Raw genomic sequence first — 16,255 nt, 5'->3', positions numbered from 1 at the left:
AAATCAAAAGTGAAAGTAAAGAGCAGAACGAGCAGACCGTGTCAGAGCAGCAGCCATGGCTGACGCATATTCGTTTGCTCTGCTCGTCGAACTCGAAGAAAACAAAGTACCGAGGCTGAGAAACAAAATAGTCAAGTACTTTCAAAGTAAGAAATCCAACGGGGGCGACTGCGAAGTTGACTATGAAAACGGCAGCCGGACAGCGGTGTTGCGCTTCCGCCAAGAAGAGGGTAAGTCCGGCTCGGTTTAACCTCGACCCCCTACCCCTTTTTTTACTTTGACATTCATGAAGGGAACTTTACTGTGTTTTTTTCCCCCCTCACAGACCAGAAAAATGTTCTGGCCAAGGAGGTCCATCAGATCAGTCTGGACAAAGGCGTGTTGAAAATGACAGTTCGTCTCCCTACAGAAGAAATAACAAAGGGGGTGAGTGAACTGATATTAACAAGTGTCAGCAACTTTCATGTGTACAGTTAGGTGTCATTTTGAGGCTTTCAGGTGAAAACATTCAAAAAAGAGAAGAGTCCAGTTGGAAAATGTATAAGGAAGTCACAGAAGAAATCTAACCAGCAAATGAAATAGAAGTGCTTTTATTATTGTTACAGAAATGTTTTTATTATTTATCTACTGCTGATCATGAAACTCCCCTTATCTGACAGAGGTCTCTTTGACACGGGTAGAAATGCATTCAAATAATAACAATTATTGATCAGAGATTTCTGCATGGATTCCTTTAGAGACCAGCTGACATTAAGGGCATCGTGCCATTTGAAACTTGTTACATAAGGTGCCACAACAGTTTTAAAAAGGTGACTAAAGTATGTGTTTTGTCCCCACTTTCTCCAGGATGCTCCACCTTATAAAGTCCAAAAGAAATGTAAGTACTTTGAAACAATAATGTTTGATTAGTAAGGCTTCTCCATCTCCACACACACACACCCACACACACACACACACACACACACACACATCATCTTATGTAGTGCAGAATATCTGTGTGTCACAGGGATTTATTTAGACTGTGAAACGGAGACTTTGTGGCAAAAAAAGAATGTATATGTGATAAATCATGTATAATGACAAATATACATTGTGATATTACAACAACTATAAAAAAAAATTCTGTTATCCTTAAAACTAGGGCCTGATTTACTGAAACTAATATCGATATTGGGAGGAGAAAAAAATCTGTCAATATATCAGCAGATATCGTTCTTAGATCTATGTCCGATCTGTTGACATTGATAGATCTAGATTTACACATATTTATTGTGTCGATCCCTCAAATTCAGTTGTCAAACACTTGTATAGATATAATGAAGACAAGATGGTCACTTAACTGTAAAGTAACTGAGCATGTGCATGCATCATCGATTGACACCCTGGAGAGTGTTGATTTAATACAATCAAACTTAAATAACAAGGTATTTGATGGGTTAAAGAATCAACAACGGCACATATATGATACAATTAGCCGATACTGATGGTCAATGTCTGGTGTTATCGGTCGATATTATCGGCTGCCTGATTAATTGGTCCGGCTCTAAACTGTGTTCAGTGTAATGGAATAATTGAAATAAATAAAACTAAAAAGTTGTATATACTTTTTAATAAAACCTTAAAAAAATTATATTGTACCCACTAACTCGACTGAACAGATGTATTTGAACAATAAACCCTAAAACAGGACATACACACCTGATGGCACACTTATATAATGAGCAAAGGAAGCCATTTATTCATAACATAGTGATGTAATTAAAGTCGTTAACTTAAACTGGCCTAACTGGATACACATGTTTCTTATGATAGCTGGTCTTTGCTTTGTTGACTTTTCTTGTTAACAACTGATGAACATGAATGTTATTGTGAAGCGTCTGCTGTTTTTAAAAACAAAAAAACTTTGTTTTTTCCACTACGGTTATGTTTTAGGTGTTATACTGATTATTTATAATCATTTGAAATGTTTAACTGTAGCGTAATGCTTTTGCTGAAAGAAGAGTCATATTCTGCTACACTTTGATACAGGGGTATAAATCAGTCCTGTTGGGCCAGGCTTGCGTGTAAACCATGGGACTTCCCAGAAACAGATTACACAAGCGCACAGTTAGTTTCACTTTCTGCGCACATTCACTTGACCCTTATTTTCTCTCTCTCTCTCTCTCTCTCTCTCTCTCTCTCTCTCTCTCTCTCTCTCTCTCTCTCTCTCTCTCTTTCTCTCTCTTACACACTGTATCTGTTCTATTTATGTCATTGTATCTTTTTTTCCTCTGCCTGGAAAAAAAGTCTGTTTGAGTAGTTTGTTATCACACTGAAGCTTGAAAATAAATTGCAGTCCTTGTTAATTTGAATACAGCTGTGAGCTTTACAAAATGGTGGTCTAACCACCCAAACACTGTTTTAATGTTGTTCTGCTCACTTCCAAGTTATAAATGTTGGAAATGTGCAAACAATTCTCACATTTGATCAACTATTTACAGTCTCACTGTTTGATCACTGACTGAAAAAAACAATGGTGATCAGGCCAACTTTACGTTAAAAAACATTTCTAACCCAAATATGATACCATCTGACATCAGGGAGTGTCTGAATTAGAGAACTGTCTGCTTAGCATTGGAGGAATTTAAGTCTTTTCTTTCAAATTAAGTGAAGCTATAATGTGATAATGTTCACTTGGTAGCTCATGTTAGTTTAGCTTTGGGGCTCTTAGCGATCTTAAATCAAAGATGTGTAGATAAAACTATTTAGGATATCTGTACTTTTTCTGGTATTTGATTTGTGTGCCATGATTGTATGCAGAAAATAAGTCCGGATGAAGAGTAAAAGAGGCCAAACACATTGACCGTCATGCAATCTAGTCTTCCATCATATTCAGCTTTTTACTAGAGCTGGGCAATCATCGCATATTCATTGTCATCAAGATGTGAGCAATAAACCCATCACAAAAGTTTTTTTTAACATTTTTATGTTACCCACTGGACGGAGGTTCAGCTATTTTATTTGATAAGGATTTATAGATAACTACAACTTAACAGGATTTGTAACCTGTACAAAGTACAAGCTTATGACACTTTAACTTCCCGCACGCTGAGTATCATATCATAGGAATACAGCTACAGTGCTGATATGGTGAATAAGCGTCATTGTTGCTCTGGTTAGAGAGACTCAAAGGTTTACTGGTCTAGCCAAGGACACACTATAGTACAAACAGGCTGTATGCAGCCAGACCAGCTTTAATGTGAAAGATCAACATCTTGGTGTCCTTGAAGTGTCCTTGTTTTGTGCATAAAACATGTACCCAGAGCTGTCCCCTTTTTATTGGACAACATAGGAAACATATTAATACTGAATGTAAAGAGGTCTTCATGTGATCTAACAGAGTTTAAAAATGTATGATCATTCTCTGAACTGCCATGTCTCTCTAACAGCAGATGATGCTGGGAATAATGAACAGCCCCCCACTGAAGAACACAAACCTGCAGCCAAAGTCCAGACTGAGGTGAAAGGTGGAGACGAGGACGAGGACGAGGAGGAGGCTGAAGATGAAGAGCTCTACTCCACTTTGGCCGTGATAGAAAATATACCACAGATGGTTAACAAGGAGTTTTTAGAGATGCTGGTGGAAAATGTCTTGAAGGACTTTGACTCAGAATCTGCCGACAAAAGATACTCTTTACAAATCCTTCCTGCAATCTCCTCTGCTGTGGTGACTTTCACGAAAGGGGAAGGTACTCATTTTACTCAGTGTTTTTATGTGTTTGTGTCTTTTGTGTGTATGCTTAGTAATTTAAAGCTCATCTTCTAACAAGTTTTTATTTTTGAAAGAAAAAAAAGCACCTGCATAATTTTAAGGATGATATGTAACATGTCGAATGCAGTCAGGTCAAAATCCATTTCCTGCTGTTTCACCACATCCTGGCCAGATACACAAACCATAATATACGACTATTCATCCTCAAAACAATGACAGTTCAACTTGATGAATTCTTATATTTGTAAACTAAACATTTAGAAATTGAACTTATTAAATGATTCACATTGGCTGTTCTTTAGTAAAATATTGTGATGGATATGGTCCAAGAAAACCTCACACAGATAGATTCTCACTGTGTATAACATTGGCCTTTATTTGTTTGTGTTTTATGGGCTGAAAGCACGTTTTCTATTGGAATCACTTTTCCATCAACTCTCCTAGCTAAATGTCTGTGGAAGTCTTTTGAAAATAAATTGAGGTTTTTATTCTTCATATCATATTTTCATCAACTGTTTTTATCCTTTTTTTTAATTTTTTTTTTTTTACAGAAAACAGGGATTTTGTAACAAGATCCCCCAGTAACAGAAACTTCATAAAGAAGGAACTAAAAGTCCGGCCTCTTGAAGTCACGAAGCAAGCCTTGATTGACGACGTGAAATCTAACAACAAAGATTTCCTCCGCCTGTACTTTGAGAATGCAGGTGGGGAGGTGGAAAATGTTGTTGTCAATGAAGTGGAGCAGTCTGCCATCATCACCTTCAAAGAACCGAAAGGTAAAGCATTTACAGTATGTTTTAAATGTCACTGTATGAATTGTGTTATTAACATCACAGATGAGCACTTCTTTGCTAATGTATTGTCTGATTGTGATGTCTTCCAATAGCTCTTCAGAAAATCTTGAAGAAAAAACATCAAATCCAAAAAGAAGAGATCAGAGTTTACCCTTTTTACGAATCTCTGGGAATAGCTCTCTATGGCGCAGACACGCCCTCACTTAAACTCCCTGCTGTTATCTCTGAACCCATTGAGGAGGATGTCTGGAGATATCTGAATGACAAACCATCAGCAGTACACACCATTCAAAATGAATTAGCAAAACACTTTTGCGAGGTCAAGCTAGTCAAATCCTCCGTGTGCCTGAGTCCTTTCCCTTTGTTACTAAAAGAAGAGAATGCCAAAGCAATCGTCAAAGAGTGGAGGGATAATGTCAGGTCAGCCTTCGCTCAAGCTATGTTGCAATTCAAGTCTCTGAAGCTTCACCCAGATTCAACAGTATGGGAAGAGTCTGAGACGCAGGTCAGAGAGAAGTTGCTGAATGATGATGTGGTTGTAGTGCCTGATAAAGCCAGTGGTGTCTTATCTGTTGTTGGCCTCGTGGCAGACATTAAGAGACTTGAGCAAATGCTCAGCGAAGTCATCACCAAGATCACTAAAAGGGTGCACAGGGAGAAATTTAGTGAAACAGAAAAGATCAAAGTGTCACCAATGATTTTCCACATCCTGTGTCAAGATGGTCTTCAGGACAAACTGTTGGGTGTGTACCCAGAACTTCAAATGTCTTTTAGGAAAGACAGCCCAGATTTGTTTGTGACTGGTTTAAAAGATGAGATTTTTGCAGCAAGCAAGGTGATATATGATTCTGTGTACACATTGAAACGACAACATTTAGAAATAGACAAGTTTGTCCTTGACTTGTTGAAGGATGAACAACCTGAGAAACTTACAAATGCTCTTCTCACATCCAATGGAATAAACGCAGCATTTGAGATCAGTGCAAACGGTGTTCAACTACTTGCTGTTTCTGACACATGTCTGACCCAGGCAAGAGATCATCTAAGAAAGCTCCTAGTGTCTCAATACGTTGATGTTGAAGACAGTAACATCCTGGAGGAGCCAGAGTGGCTGGATCTAATCACACAATTGGAGAACACCAACAACAAGTCCCTGAGAAAAATACAAATCTGTGCCGCTGGTCAACAAGTGGTGGTGTCTGGCCACAACAACATAGTCAAAAGAGTTTGTTGTGAACTTGAAGAGTTCTTGACACAGAATGCTCAAGTTGAAGACACTGTTATCATCAATCCCAACGCCAAAGTTGAATACCTTAAAAAAGTTAGTGCATCTTGGTTGGAACAAATGGAAGACAAAGTGGGGATTGTTTACAAAAAGGAGGCCGTCTGTTTAAGTGGCCGTAGAGTCCATGTCTCACAATGCAAGAAACTGCTTGAAAACTTTGTTTCTTCCTTGTTCTTTGAACATTTAAAAGTCCCCAAGCCAGGAGTGAAGACTTTCTTCCAGGATAAAGAGGATATGTACGTTTCTTCTCTTTGGGTTGAAACCGGCTGCCTGGTCCAACTTAGTAGTGAGGTTAGTGATGGACAGAATGACCAAAGTCCACTTCCAATACCCGTGTATCAGCTTCAGACAACTGATGGAGTTGAAATAGCCGTTATCAAGGCAGATTTGTGCAGCTACCCGGTAGACGTAGTTGTTAATGCCTCTAACTCTGATTTGGTACACGATGGCGGTCTTTCATTAGCACTTCTTACGGCTGCTGGCCCTCAGTTGCAGGTTGAATGTGACAAAGTGATCAGCTTAAATGGAAAACTCAAAGCTGGAGAAAGTGTGATAACAGGTGCAGGTGGGAGGCTGTCCTGCAAAAAAGTCATCCATGCAGTGGGACCCACATTTGATTCAACTAAAGCCTCAAAGGCACAGGCACTGTTGAGAAAGGTTGTTAAGGGAAGCTTAGAACTCGCTGAAAATCACGGCTGCGCGACTGTGGCTCTGCCGGCCATCAGCAAAAACCAAGGCTTTCCTCTGAGCATGTGTGCAACCATCATTGTCAGAGCGGTAAAGGACCACTGCGATGAGAACTCTGAGGACACCACCCTGAAGAAGATCCATTTGGTGAACAATGATGATGCCGCTGTTCAGGCGATGGATTTAGCTGTCAGACAGGAGTTTGGGAGCCATGGTGTGAATCCCTCTCAACAAAGTCTCCCAAAAAAACCTCCTGTAGCTGTGAAACCTTCTGGATCCGACCCTAATTGTTTGGGCTATGTAAAAACCAAAGAGGGCTTGAGTATCACTCTCCTGAAAGGAAATATCGAGAAAGCCACGGTAATTTTGACTATTATCCTCCACAAAGTACAAACAATTTAATTATTGCTAAACAGTCCTACAGATGTACCACTTACCACTGGTTTTATGTAAAATGTTACATTGAAATGGCGGACATGTACAAAAGTTTTGCTCTCGAGTGGGGGTGGAGTCCATGGGTGGAGATACCAGCACAGGGGAGGGTAACCATAATCCCACTGTGACATCACAAGGAGAGCAAATTTGAAACAGAGCATTTCTCCCTCTGTTGTAAGACTTAAACAGATCACAAAAAAGAACTGGATGGGTTTATTTCACATTTTTGGGGTTGATAGAAGGTTACCCAAACATACCTATGTTCCAAAACACTGTCAAAGTGGATTTTTCATAATATGTCCCCTTTAAAACCTAAATGCAAAGATTTTTTTATTTTAATGCATGAACACAAGTACGTTTTAAGCCAACTCAATCTCCTTCCTTAGTGCAAAGAACAGGATATTCACCAGTTATTATTAACTGGTTATTATGTAGTTTACTCTCTAATATGTTTTGTAAATGACCCTAACACAGAAACAGTTGCAGCCAACTACATCTATGAATTTTTTTAAAATACAAAACATTTGTGGTGTACATAATCTACATTAAATTACTTGATTCATGTTTCTCCAAAGACACACCAATGTGTAGTCAAGGCTTATATCAATCCTCAGCTAAATCCTTCAGTTCAAATGTGGTCAGTTCTCTGCTGTTTATTGATATTTTAAATTTATTTGGGAATTATGTTGAGGGACACATTGAGTGAGCAGGATGAGTCACATGGTCGGGGGGCCATCAATGACCTGCTTTAGGGATTCACTGATTGTCTTATAAACTGACCACTGATACGACTGAAGCTGTTGTAAAACAAGGACTCTGTTAATTAAATCTTATGTATCCACATTTTCAGACGGACGTGATTGTGAATACGTTGGCCAGTGATCTTGATCTGAGAAAAGGGGCCGTTTCAAAGGCAATCTTCCAAATGGCTGGGCAAAAACTCCATCAGGTGTTACAGGCAAAGAGTCCAAGTGCAACTGTGGGCGAAGTCATTGTGACAGAGGCCTGTAATCTGAATAGCAAACAAATCTTTCATGCAGTCGCCCCTCATTGGGACAATGGCAAAGGCACACCTGCAGAGGTAAAGTCTAATATCATGTACAGTATATTATGTGTTCAATTACTTCTTCCATTAGAGTCTGATTAAAGGTAAAAAAAAACAAAAAACATCAGGAACGTGTTCCACACTTTTTATTTCACCTTCCTCTGCTTAACATGTCAGAAAGTATCCTAATTATGGTGCCAACAAACTTCATTATTGACACCATTTGTTCTCTTCCTTCCAGACCTTGAAGAGCATCTTCAGAGACTGCCTGGGCATGGCCGAGAGCGGCGCTCTTACCTCCATATCGCTCACCGCCATCGGCACAGGAAACCTGGGCTTCCAGAAAGACCTAGTAGCTTCTTTGATGTTGAAAGAAATCTTAGAGTTTAGCAGTAAGAAACAGCCGAAGCACCTGAAGAAAGTCATGATCGTCCTTTTCCCTGGAGATGCACAGACTATCCAGGTAAGAAAAAGAAAAACTAAATATTATTTTCACAACAGTAACAGAGATTTTTACCTGGAATGACAGTTTTTGATTTGGTGATACTTGTGATTACTGATGAGAATATCAGCTGTAATTTAACACTATAAGGCCTGCACCAATGCCATGCCACTTATCAAACAATAATAAAGTTGTAATTTAATGTTTTAAATACAACAAAAATTAACAATAAAATTCAAGATTTTTAATTCCAAGTATCAAACATGTTTGAAATAAATCAGGGCATGCCCGATGATCTCTGAACAGATTGGGAATGTTAAGATTGGATCTTTTATACCACTCAAACTGTTCTGAGCAGTTTTGAGTTGCAAATGACCCCGCGATTGGGGGAATCGGATCTCAAATGGTTCTGATTATCTTGCATTCTGAGTCGTTCTTCCTTCCTTTTCTCTGCCTTACTTTGATGTTGACAAATGATTTGGTCTTTCATTCTGTCTCCAGGCTTTTTGTGACGAGTTTAAGAAGCAGTTCCCCAATGCCTCAGGTGGTCCGGCACCAACAAGTTCCCCACAAAAATCAGGTGTGCAAACTGCTGATCATGAAATGCAAACTAGACCTGTTCTTATTACAACAACAAAAAAGATGTATCAAATCTGGGCTTTTAATAATGTGTATGCACCAAATACATTCAAATATTTTGTGGTGACATGCACAACAAAACATGCAAAAATATGAAATATTGTATTTGTTATTTGACTGAAATTTTTATTAAAAAAAGAGTTTTTTCAAAAAATTGTCTACTGCATCAAGGTCCTTTCTCCAAAATCACCTCGGGCACAGGAATACACGAGACCAAAATGGGGAACGTGGCTGTACAGGTGGTCACAGGAGACATAACAAAGGAGACAAGTGATGTCATCGTCAACTCCTCCAATGACGACTTCTCTCTTAAGACGGGTAAATGGTTATGATTTAAGATTGGTTCAAATTTAATGTCAGTCTACATGGGTAGATTAGAGTCAATACAGGTTTCAGAATTTAACTTGACATACTAATGTGTCCTCTTGCTGTATTCATGGCTGCAAATGATTTAGCTCCAGCCTTGATCATATATCATTTTTTTTCTCTTCTTATCTATAGGTGTATCCAAAGCTATCCTGGATGCGGCAGGTCCGGCTGTGGAAGCAGAATGCCAAGTTCTCAGTAAGGAGAAACGTACACATTGAGTTGACTCCAAACAATATCACATGTTCATGCTTAATACTGACAATACTGAGGAGTCAGGAAGGAAGTCAAACTCAAGATTGGTCATCAGAAAATATGTCATCTTAACACACAAATACATTGTTGTAAAAGTTGAGAGGTATTCAAATCCATTGTCTTTACCTTTAGGTGCTCAGGCTCACACAGGCATGATACTTACCCAGCCAGGCAACCTGAAGTGTAAGAAGATCCTCCACTTGATCGGACGGACAGATCCTGTACAAATCAAGCAGGCAGTGAAAGATGCACTCCTCCAGTGTGAGAAAAACTCGCTCACTTCTGTCTCATTCCCGGCAATTGGCACAGGTGAGATTCAACAGCACTTAAGTACAGTGACGTTTGAACATTTATTGTCAAAGCCCTCTCAGTTACAGTAACAAAGAGAAGGACACTCTGCTCGTGTAGTAATGTATGCTCTACTCATTTTAGGTCAAGGAAACGTACAGGCAAAGCAGGTGGCAGACGCCATGTTGGACGCAGTGATTGACGTACTGAGTCAAAACTCATCCACCAAACTGCAAAAAATTCGGTTAGTTATCTTTCAGCAGCCCATGTTGAAAGACTTCCACAGCAGTATGCAAGAAAGAGAAGAAAAGACAGGCGCAGCTCAATCTTCTAAAGCCGAAGGCTGGATCGGAAGCTTTACCTCCAGAGTCAAATGTAAGATCAGTGATGGTCACATCATTTGGAGTTGACATTTAAAATCCAAAATAATTTTTACATGTTAAATTTGTCTGAATGTTCTTTCAGCACTGCTCGGTGTGTCCACTGATAAGCCAAAAAAAGAGGGGGATTTTGTCATTGAGGCTCAGACATTCGATCCTGCATGCTTCCATCTCTGCAGTAATACACGGGCCAACGTAGACTCTGCCAAGATGTGGATCAACGACCTGATCATCAAAGAGCACAACAGCATTACCATAAAAGACAACTCCATCCTTATGCTGTCTGCTGAAGACCACAAACAGATCACCAACATCCAGAAGACCTTGAGGGTTGGCATAACGATTGAGAGCAAGAACGGCCAAGGCTTGATGACCATTGAGGGGGGCAGCAAGAATGTGCTCAAAGCCAGCCATGGGATTCATGAGATGCTGAGAAGGACAAGGGACGAGGACGACCTCAAGAAGAAAGTGGCAGCGGCGGGCACGGTGGCAGACTGGCAGTACCAAGGGGCAGGGCTTGATTTTCAGAGTTTTGATTCCATGATCAACTTCAAGCTGGAGCAAGCTTTGGACAGTCAGCTGCAAGATGTAAAGATAACACTCCAAGGTCGAGACTACACGGTCAAAATGCCAAGGGGACCTGCGACTGATAGCCAGGGACGCACCTTAGAGATCAAACGCATAGACAAACTAAAAGGTATAATGTCTTACCTGCATGCTCTGATACATGTTTTGTTCAAATTCATGCAAGAATGACGCTCCAAATCTAACCTTTGAGGTTTTAACATGGTTTTGAGTTGGTTACTTTCATGCACTGCACCAAATTACAGTTCAGTCAAACTCCTCTCATTGATTTTCATTTCAAATGAAACTTGCATGACTCCTTGCCGTTTGATTTTACATGCAGACATTTGAGAAGTGATGGTTTGACATGTGAAAGCGCGCTCACACTAGCTTTCCCCGCACCTTGCTGAAGCACAATTGCCCCCCCCCTTTAAATTCCCCAACCTTCACTCACACTGCTCCAGGACTAGAGCATGGTTCACCTCTTGTACATAACACAGTCGTACAACACATGCTTTATGTGATCATGAGGTGTGCTTAATTTACAAGACAGAAAGTAAGCATGGTCAAGTCCAACACAAAAACATTCAAGGATTCAAGGATTCAAGGTTGTTTATTGTCAAATATGCTCCATGTTAAACATACAGCACAGATGAAATTGCAATCCCCCCCAACCCCCAGTGCAAACCTGCAGTGCATAAAAAGAGCACTAAAAAACTAGCAATAAAAAACAATACTATAAAACAAATAACTTAACTAAAGACATTTTGGACAACAAATAACGAACGACAGACAATCGACAGACAAGGGCAAACATGACTCCATTTACTAAATATGTGGCTTATTTTTAGTTATTTCGATCAGAGGCTGGGATCGATTATACTACACTATACTACATGTGTAAATTGTGTAACCCTGCTTATGCTCGAGCATGAGCAACTGTACGTACCTCTTCAAACTATGTGAGGGCCAAGGAGGTGTACCGTGCTTAAGGCTGAGCAAGAGTGCAGGTCAGAGCAGGCAATGAAAGAGCAGAGAGAGAGAGAGACCGAAAATGTTGCAGCTTAAATTTGGTTGCCTGTTGGAAGAACGTATCATCAGGTGAATGTGGATAATAAAACATTTCACGTGTGAAATCAGTGCAGCCCCAGTTGCTGCCTGAACTAGCTGGAAGGCATCGCCTCATTTAAAAGCAATCCATGTGAGATAAGACATTATATGTGTGTGTGATTTATGATGAATGTTCATCAAACCTTTTGATGTTATCAATTGGTGGTACCAGGAAATAAAATCTTTGTGTATTATGTCACCAGATGAAGACATCCCTGAGCTCTGGGACCCGATTCCAGCCGACAAGACTTGTCTGGCTGTCACCATCCAGCCGGGGACTGCAGAGCACACTGAAGTCCTCAAACTGTTTCAAGCCTCTTGCCCACGAAATGTTTTAAAGGTGGAGCACAATTGAGAGCTTACACCTCAGCCATCGTGTGTCCATCATTTGTTTAAGGACCGTCCTGCATCGATTCATCTATAACTTGCACTATGTTCTTTTCTCTCTTAGATCGAGAGGATCCAGAACACTGTAATGTGGAAGAGCCTGCAGCTGAAGAAGCAGGGTATGGAGCAGAGGAACGGCCATAAGAACAACGAGAGACGTCTTTTCCACGGCACAAGTGAAGACACCATCAACCATATCAACGAGCACGGCTTCAACAGGAGCTACGCAGGAAAGAACGGTGAGAAGTAGAGACAAAACATCTCTATTATTGTCCTGAATTATGTTACATCTCCTGATCCTTTGAGTGCTGATTGACACTTTTTAACATAAAATAATTCAGCATGTTTAAATATTGGTTGAACTGTGTCTCCATTGCTTATCACCTAGCAAAGTTCACATCAGAATATTAATGTCTGGTCTTTGGAAATTAGAATTCTGCTTTAACCTAAATGGATGTTCAAAACACTGCACACTTTTTATTTATTTTATTTTTTTTAATACAAATGCTTCATTATGAAAGGCAACTTTGTATGTATGCGACTGGATGTAAAGCTAGACGGGGCTTCTCCAACACTTCGTGATACTGACATCTTGTGCATTTAGCCGTCAACAACACTGGCAACAACAAAGCAGTCTTATTTTTATATTATTTTAGGGTCTCTGTTTGAATTTTTATCCATAGAGAGTAGCAGTCACCGACATTGTTCAAGTCATGTGCACACTTTTTCAGGATGTTTACACATTACTTTCAGCACAAATCTCACTGAAGTACTACAGTATGGTTTCATTTAAATTTAACATTTTTTTTGAATATATTTTCATAGTAATGGTTAACTACGCAATTTTAAATCATTTCAAATTCTTCTTTGTTTTTGGGAGGCATCTCGCCAACACCCTCTCAGTGTCTATAGACCCACACTTTGGCAAGCACTGGTCTTTATGACCTGTGGGTAATGTTGCAATGTTTGTTAGCTTGTTCTTTCTATGTTGTCAGGATTTTTCTATCTAAATAAACAGTTTCTTTAAGTCCCCGAAAAAGCACTTTATAAATAACATGTAATATTATTATTATTTGGAGCCTCAACATTTATCACACATTCGACTTACAGATGAAACAACAGGCGTTCCTCAGGTTGGCAGAGTCTATAGCAGAACAGGTTCTTGCAGACATTCATGTTTATTGGAAGTTCAATGACTCCTGTTGTTGTTGTTGTTCGTCATTTCTCCTCTTCTGTTCCTCCTATTCTCTGCCTATCTGCTGCACACAGTGAGCAGGAACTCTGTCAACAGAGCTGTCAATCATAGTTATACCACTGTTTATAGACTCGACAAATAAACTGAATTAAAACTAAACATCCCGACAAAAACAAAAAATGGATAAGAATCTAAATAACAATGAACTACAATAACAATTCATGTTGGAGAAAAATGTATTTGACCTGATTACATTTTTATATTTCGACCTCTGTCCCATCTGTTAACATGGAGGAGGCGGACTTTATGGTCCACACTGCCCATAAAGGTTTTGGTTGGCTTGCTCATGAACATTTTTGCTTTTCCTTTTTTTTAGCTGCCTGTTATGGTAATGGCACTTACTTTGCAGTCAATGCCAGTTACTCTGCCAGTGACACCTACTCCAAGCCAAACCAGAAACAGGAGAAGTCCGTGTACCTCTGCAGAGTGCTGACGGGGGATTTCACTGTCGGCCAACAACACATGATCACACCGCCAGCCAAGAGTGCCTCCTCGGTTCAGATGTACGACAGTGTTGTGGACAACATGGCCAAACCCACCATGTTTGTTGTCTTCCACGACACCCAGGCATACCCTGAATATTTGATCACATTCAAGTAACACAGCCAGGCACTGACTTTACACAGTGAAAACACTCAAATCTTACACTGCCTCGAAACATGTTATTGATTCTGTTTGCCTTTCTTTTGCTTTCACTTCTATTTCTTCAGATGTTTGGTTTAACTCAACAGAATCTCTCTAATGGTAGTTTTAGGCTCCTCAGTGGAAGTGTAACTTGTCTCAGCCATTCTGCCGTGAATATAAATATGCAAACTTTACAAGAACATATCAAACAATGCCAATTAAAAAAGTGCCTGTAATTGAAACGCTGTAATGAAACTAGATGTTTACAGGATCCTGTAGGCTGCAGGGAGGGACCTGCTGTCTTCCAAGAAATCAATCTTTAATCAATCAATCTTTATTTGTATAGCGTCAATTCATAACAGGCGTTATCTCGAGACATTTTACAAAAGCATGTCATGTGAAATCATGTGAAGCATGTGGTAAATCAGGTTTACAATCACGTTGCAAAAGTGAAAGTTAAATGTAGTTGTCGTAAACAGGTCTGTAAATATATATACTTAAATAAAAACTAAACAAATGTGTTGTTTCTGTTTTATGTATATTTAAAGGTAATAACTGAATATATAAATACATCTCCACACCAACTTTTGTTAATCGCAGCAACAAGTCGTTTCCACGTTGATTTAAAGTCACATTTAATGCAAATACATTTTAACACTTTGTTCTAACACTAATGTGTTTCTGTAGTCTGTCTACAACAAAGGGCAGTAACACCTCTCATGCCCTTATTGATACTTTATCTGATCACTATAAGTTTATAGAGTGAACTTCTGGGATTTAAGTAGGCTACCTTTGCTTGAAATAAACTTGTGTTTTTAAATTAAATATACATCAAATGACATTTTACAAAACATTAGTTCATTGGAATTGAAATTGGTTAAATTTAAAACACCATAAGAATATGTGTATGTATATGTATAACTTTACAACCATTGTGTCAGTTCACAAACTTGCAGGATATCAGTGGATGTGACTTCTAGATAAAATATTTTAAGAGGTGGAATTTTGAAAATGTTTTCATTTTTAATTTAAAAGATAAATAATTAACCACAAAATGCTGTGCATCGGGTCGTTTTTGCCATTAAGTCAGACAGTTTAAAGAGGACATATTATTTATCTCTTCAACAATTCCCCTGTGGTTTAATTGAAACATCTATACTGTGCTTTGGTCAATATGAATCAAGCACCGGAGGAGGTTTGTGACTGTGATTTATCTCTCTCAGAACGCTCTGTTTTGTGTGTGTAGACATTACTCCTTCACTAGCGAGAATAAAGATGACGGACCTGCACAAAAGTTTCCTGAGGCTGGGGGTGGAGTCCAGAAAAACAGGGCAGTGGAGGTTTTCCTCTAATTTGTAAAACTTATATAGACAACAAAGGACTGGGTGGGTTTATTTAATATGTTTTGGGTCAGTAGACACTCAGGTAATCCAATTATTATTCAAAAACCCTGTAAAAACTGTATTTTCACATATCCCATTTAAGAAAAAGCACACCTCTATCACCCAGTTGTTTTGTAAATGAGGTGTTGTTCTGAGCTGTGTCTCCACCTGCAGGTCATACAGCGTCAGTGCAGCTACATTTCCCCCTGTCTCTACAGATTTAAAGGGCTGTGATTTCAGGCGTTTTATGACACACATGCGTTCCTGCTTTCCTCTCCTACTCGACATGAGAATGATGTTGGAGGTCTAACTGCAGTAAGAAAACACTTCTGAGAGTTTATAGGCCCAGACACAAAGCGACCTGCTGTCTTCGAAAAAGTTGTGTGATGCGTTTGTAAGTCAGGTTTGTAATAAATACAGGTACACCAATGTGCTGTGCATTTCTTTTCTCCAATAGATTCAAACTACAGCAGCAAACTTGGTCAAGAAAGCGAGTAGTTTTTCACATCACATCTTTCCTGCAATCACTATTTTATTGTGAAAGTGGGTAGATATTATGCATGATG

The 16,255-nt window shown here is 39.3% G+C and overlaps 1 protein-coding gene across 2 annotated transcripts; it reads left to right on the top strand.

The window, feature by feature from the left end:
• Positions 1-53: 53 nt before the first annotated feature.
• parp14rs1 (poly(ADP-ribose) polymerase family member 14-related sequence 1) lies at positions 54-14,824 on the top strand. Of its 2 annotated transcripts, none has more exons than XM_079357303.1 (17): positions 54-230; positions 326-426; positions 847-877; positions 3,432-3,728; positions 4,303-4,527; positions 4,638-6,877; positions 7,803-8,033; positions 8,239-8,460; positions 8,941-9,019; positions 9,250-9,396; positions 9,580-9,642; positions 9,832-10,008; positions 10,132-10,362; positions 10,453-11,064; positions 12,245-12,381; positions 12,493-12,667; positions 14,000-14,824. In XM_079357303.1, exons 1-17 carry the CDS (start codon positions 56-58, stop codon positions 14,281-14,283), a joined length of 5,427 nt encoding a protein of 1,808 aa, XP_079213429.1. In that variant the 5' UTR covers positions 54-55; the 3' UTR covers positions 14,284-14,824. The 2 variants fall into 2 exon arrangements, with proteins under 2 accessions (XP_079213429.1, XP_079213428.1); XM_079357302.1 differs by having other exon boundaries at positions 3,429-3,728.
• Positions 14,825-16,255: the final 1,431 nt, after the last annotated feature.

This window comes from Symphodus melops, assembly GCF_947650265.1.
Source record: "Symphodus melops genome assembly, chromosome: 12".
NCBI classification, from domain to species: domain Eukaryota; kingdom Metazoa; phylum Chordata; class Actinopteri; order Labriformes; family Labridae; genus Symphodus; species Symphodus melops.
This window is presented reverse-complemented; position numbering and strand designations above follow the sequence as displayed.

What these genes read in the sequence shown, in the direction of transcription:
- parp14rs1 (XM_079357302.1), top strand. Translation starts at nt 56, where the DNA reads ATGGCTGACGCATATTCGTTTGCTCTGCTCGTCGAACTCGAAGAAAAC. An exon ending in CAGAAGAAATAACAAAGGGG is followed by an intron (nt 427 to 846) that starts GTGAGTGAACTG and finishes CACTTTCTCCAG; the next exon opens with GATGCTCCACCTTATAAAGT. An exon ending in GAAATATCGAGAAAGCCACG is followed by an intron (nt 6,878 to 7,802) that starts GTAATTTTGACT and finishes CCACATTTTCAG; the next exon opens with ACGGACGTGATTGTGAATAC.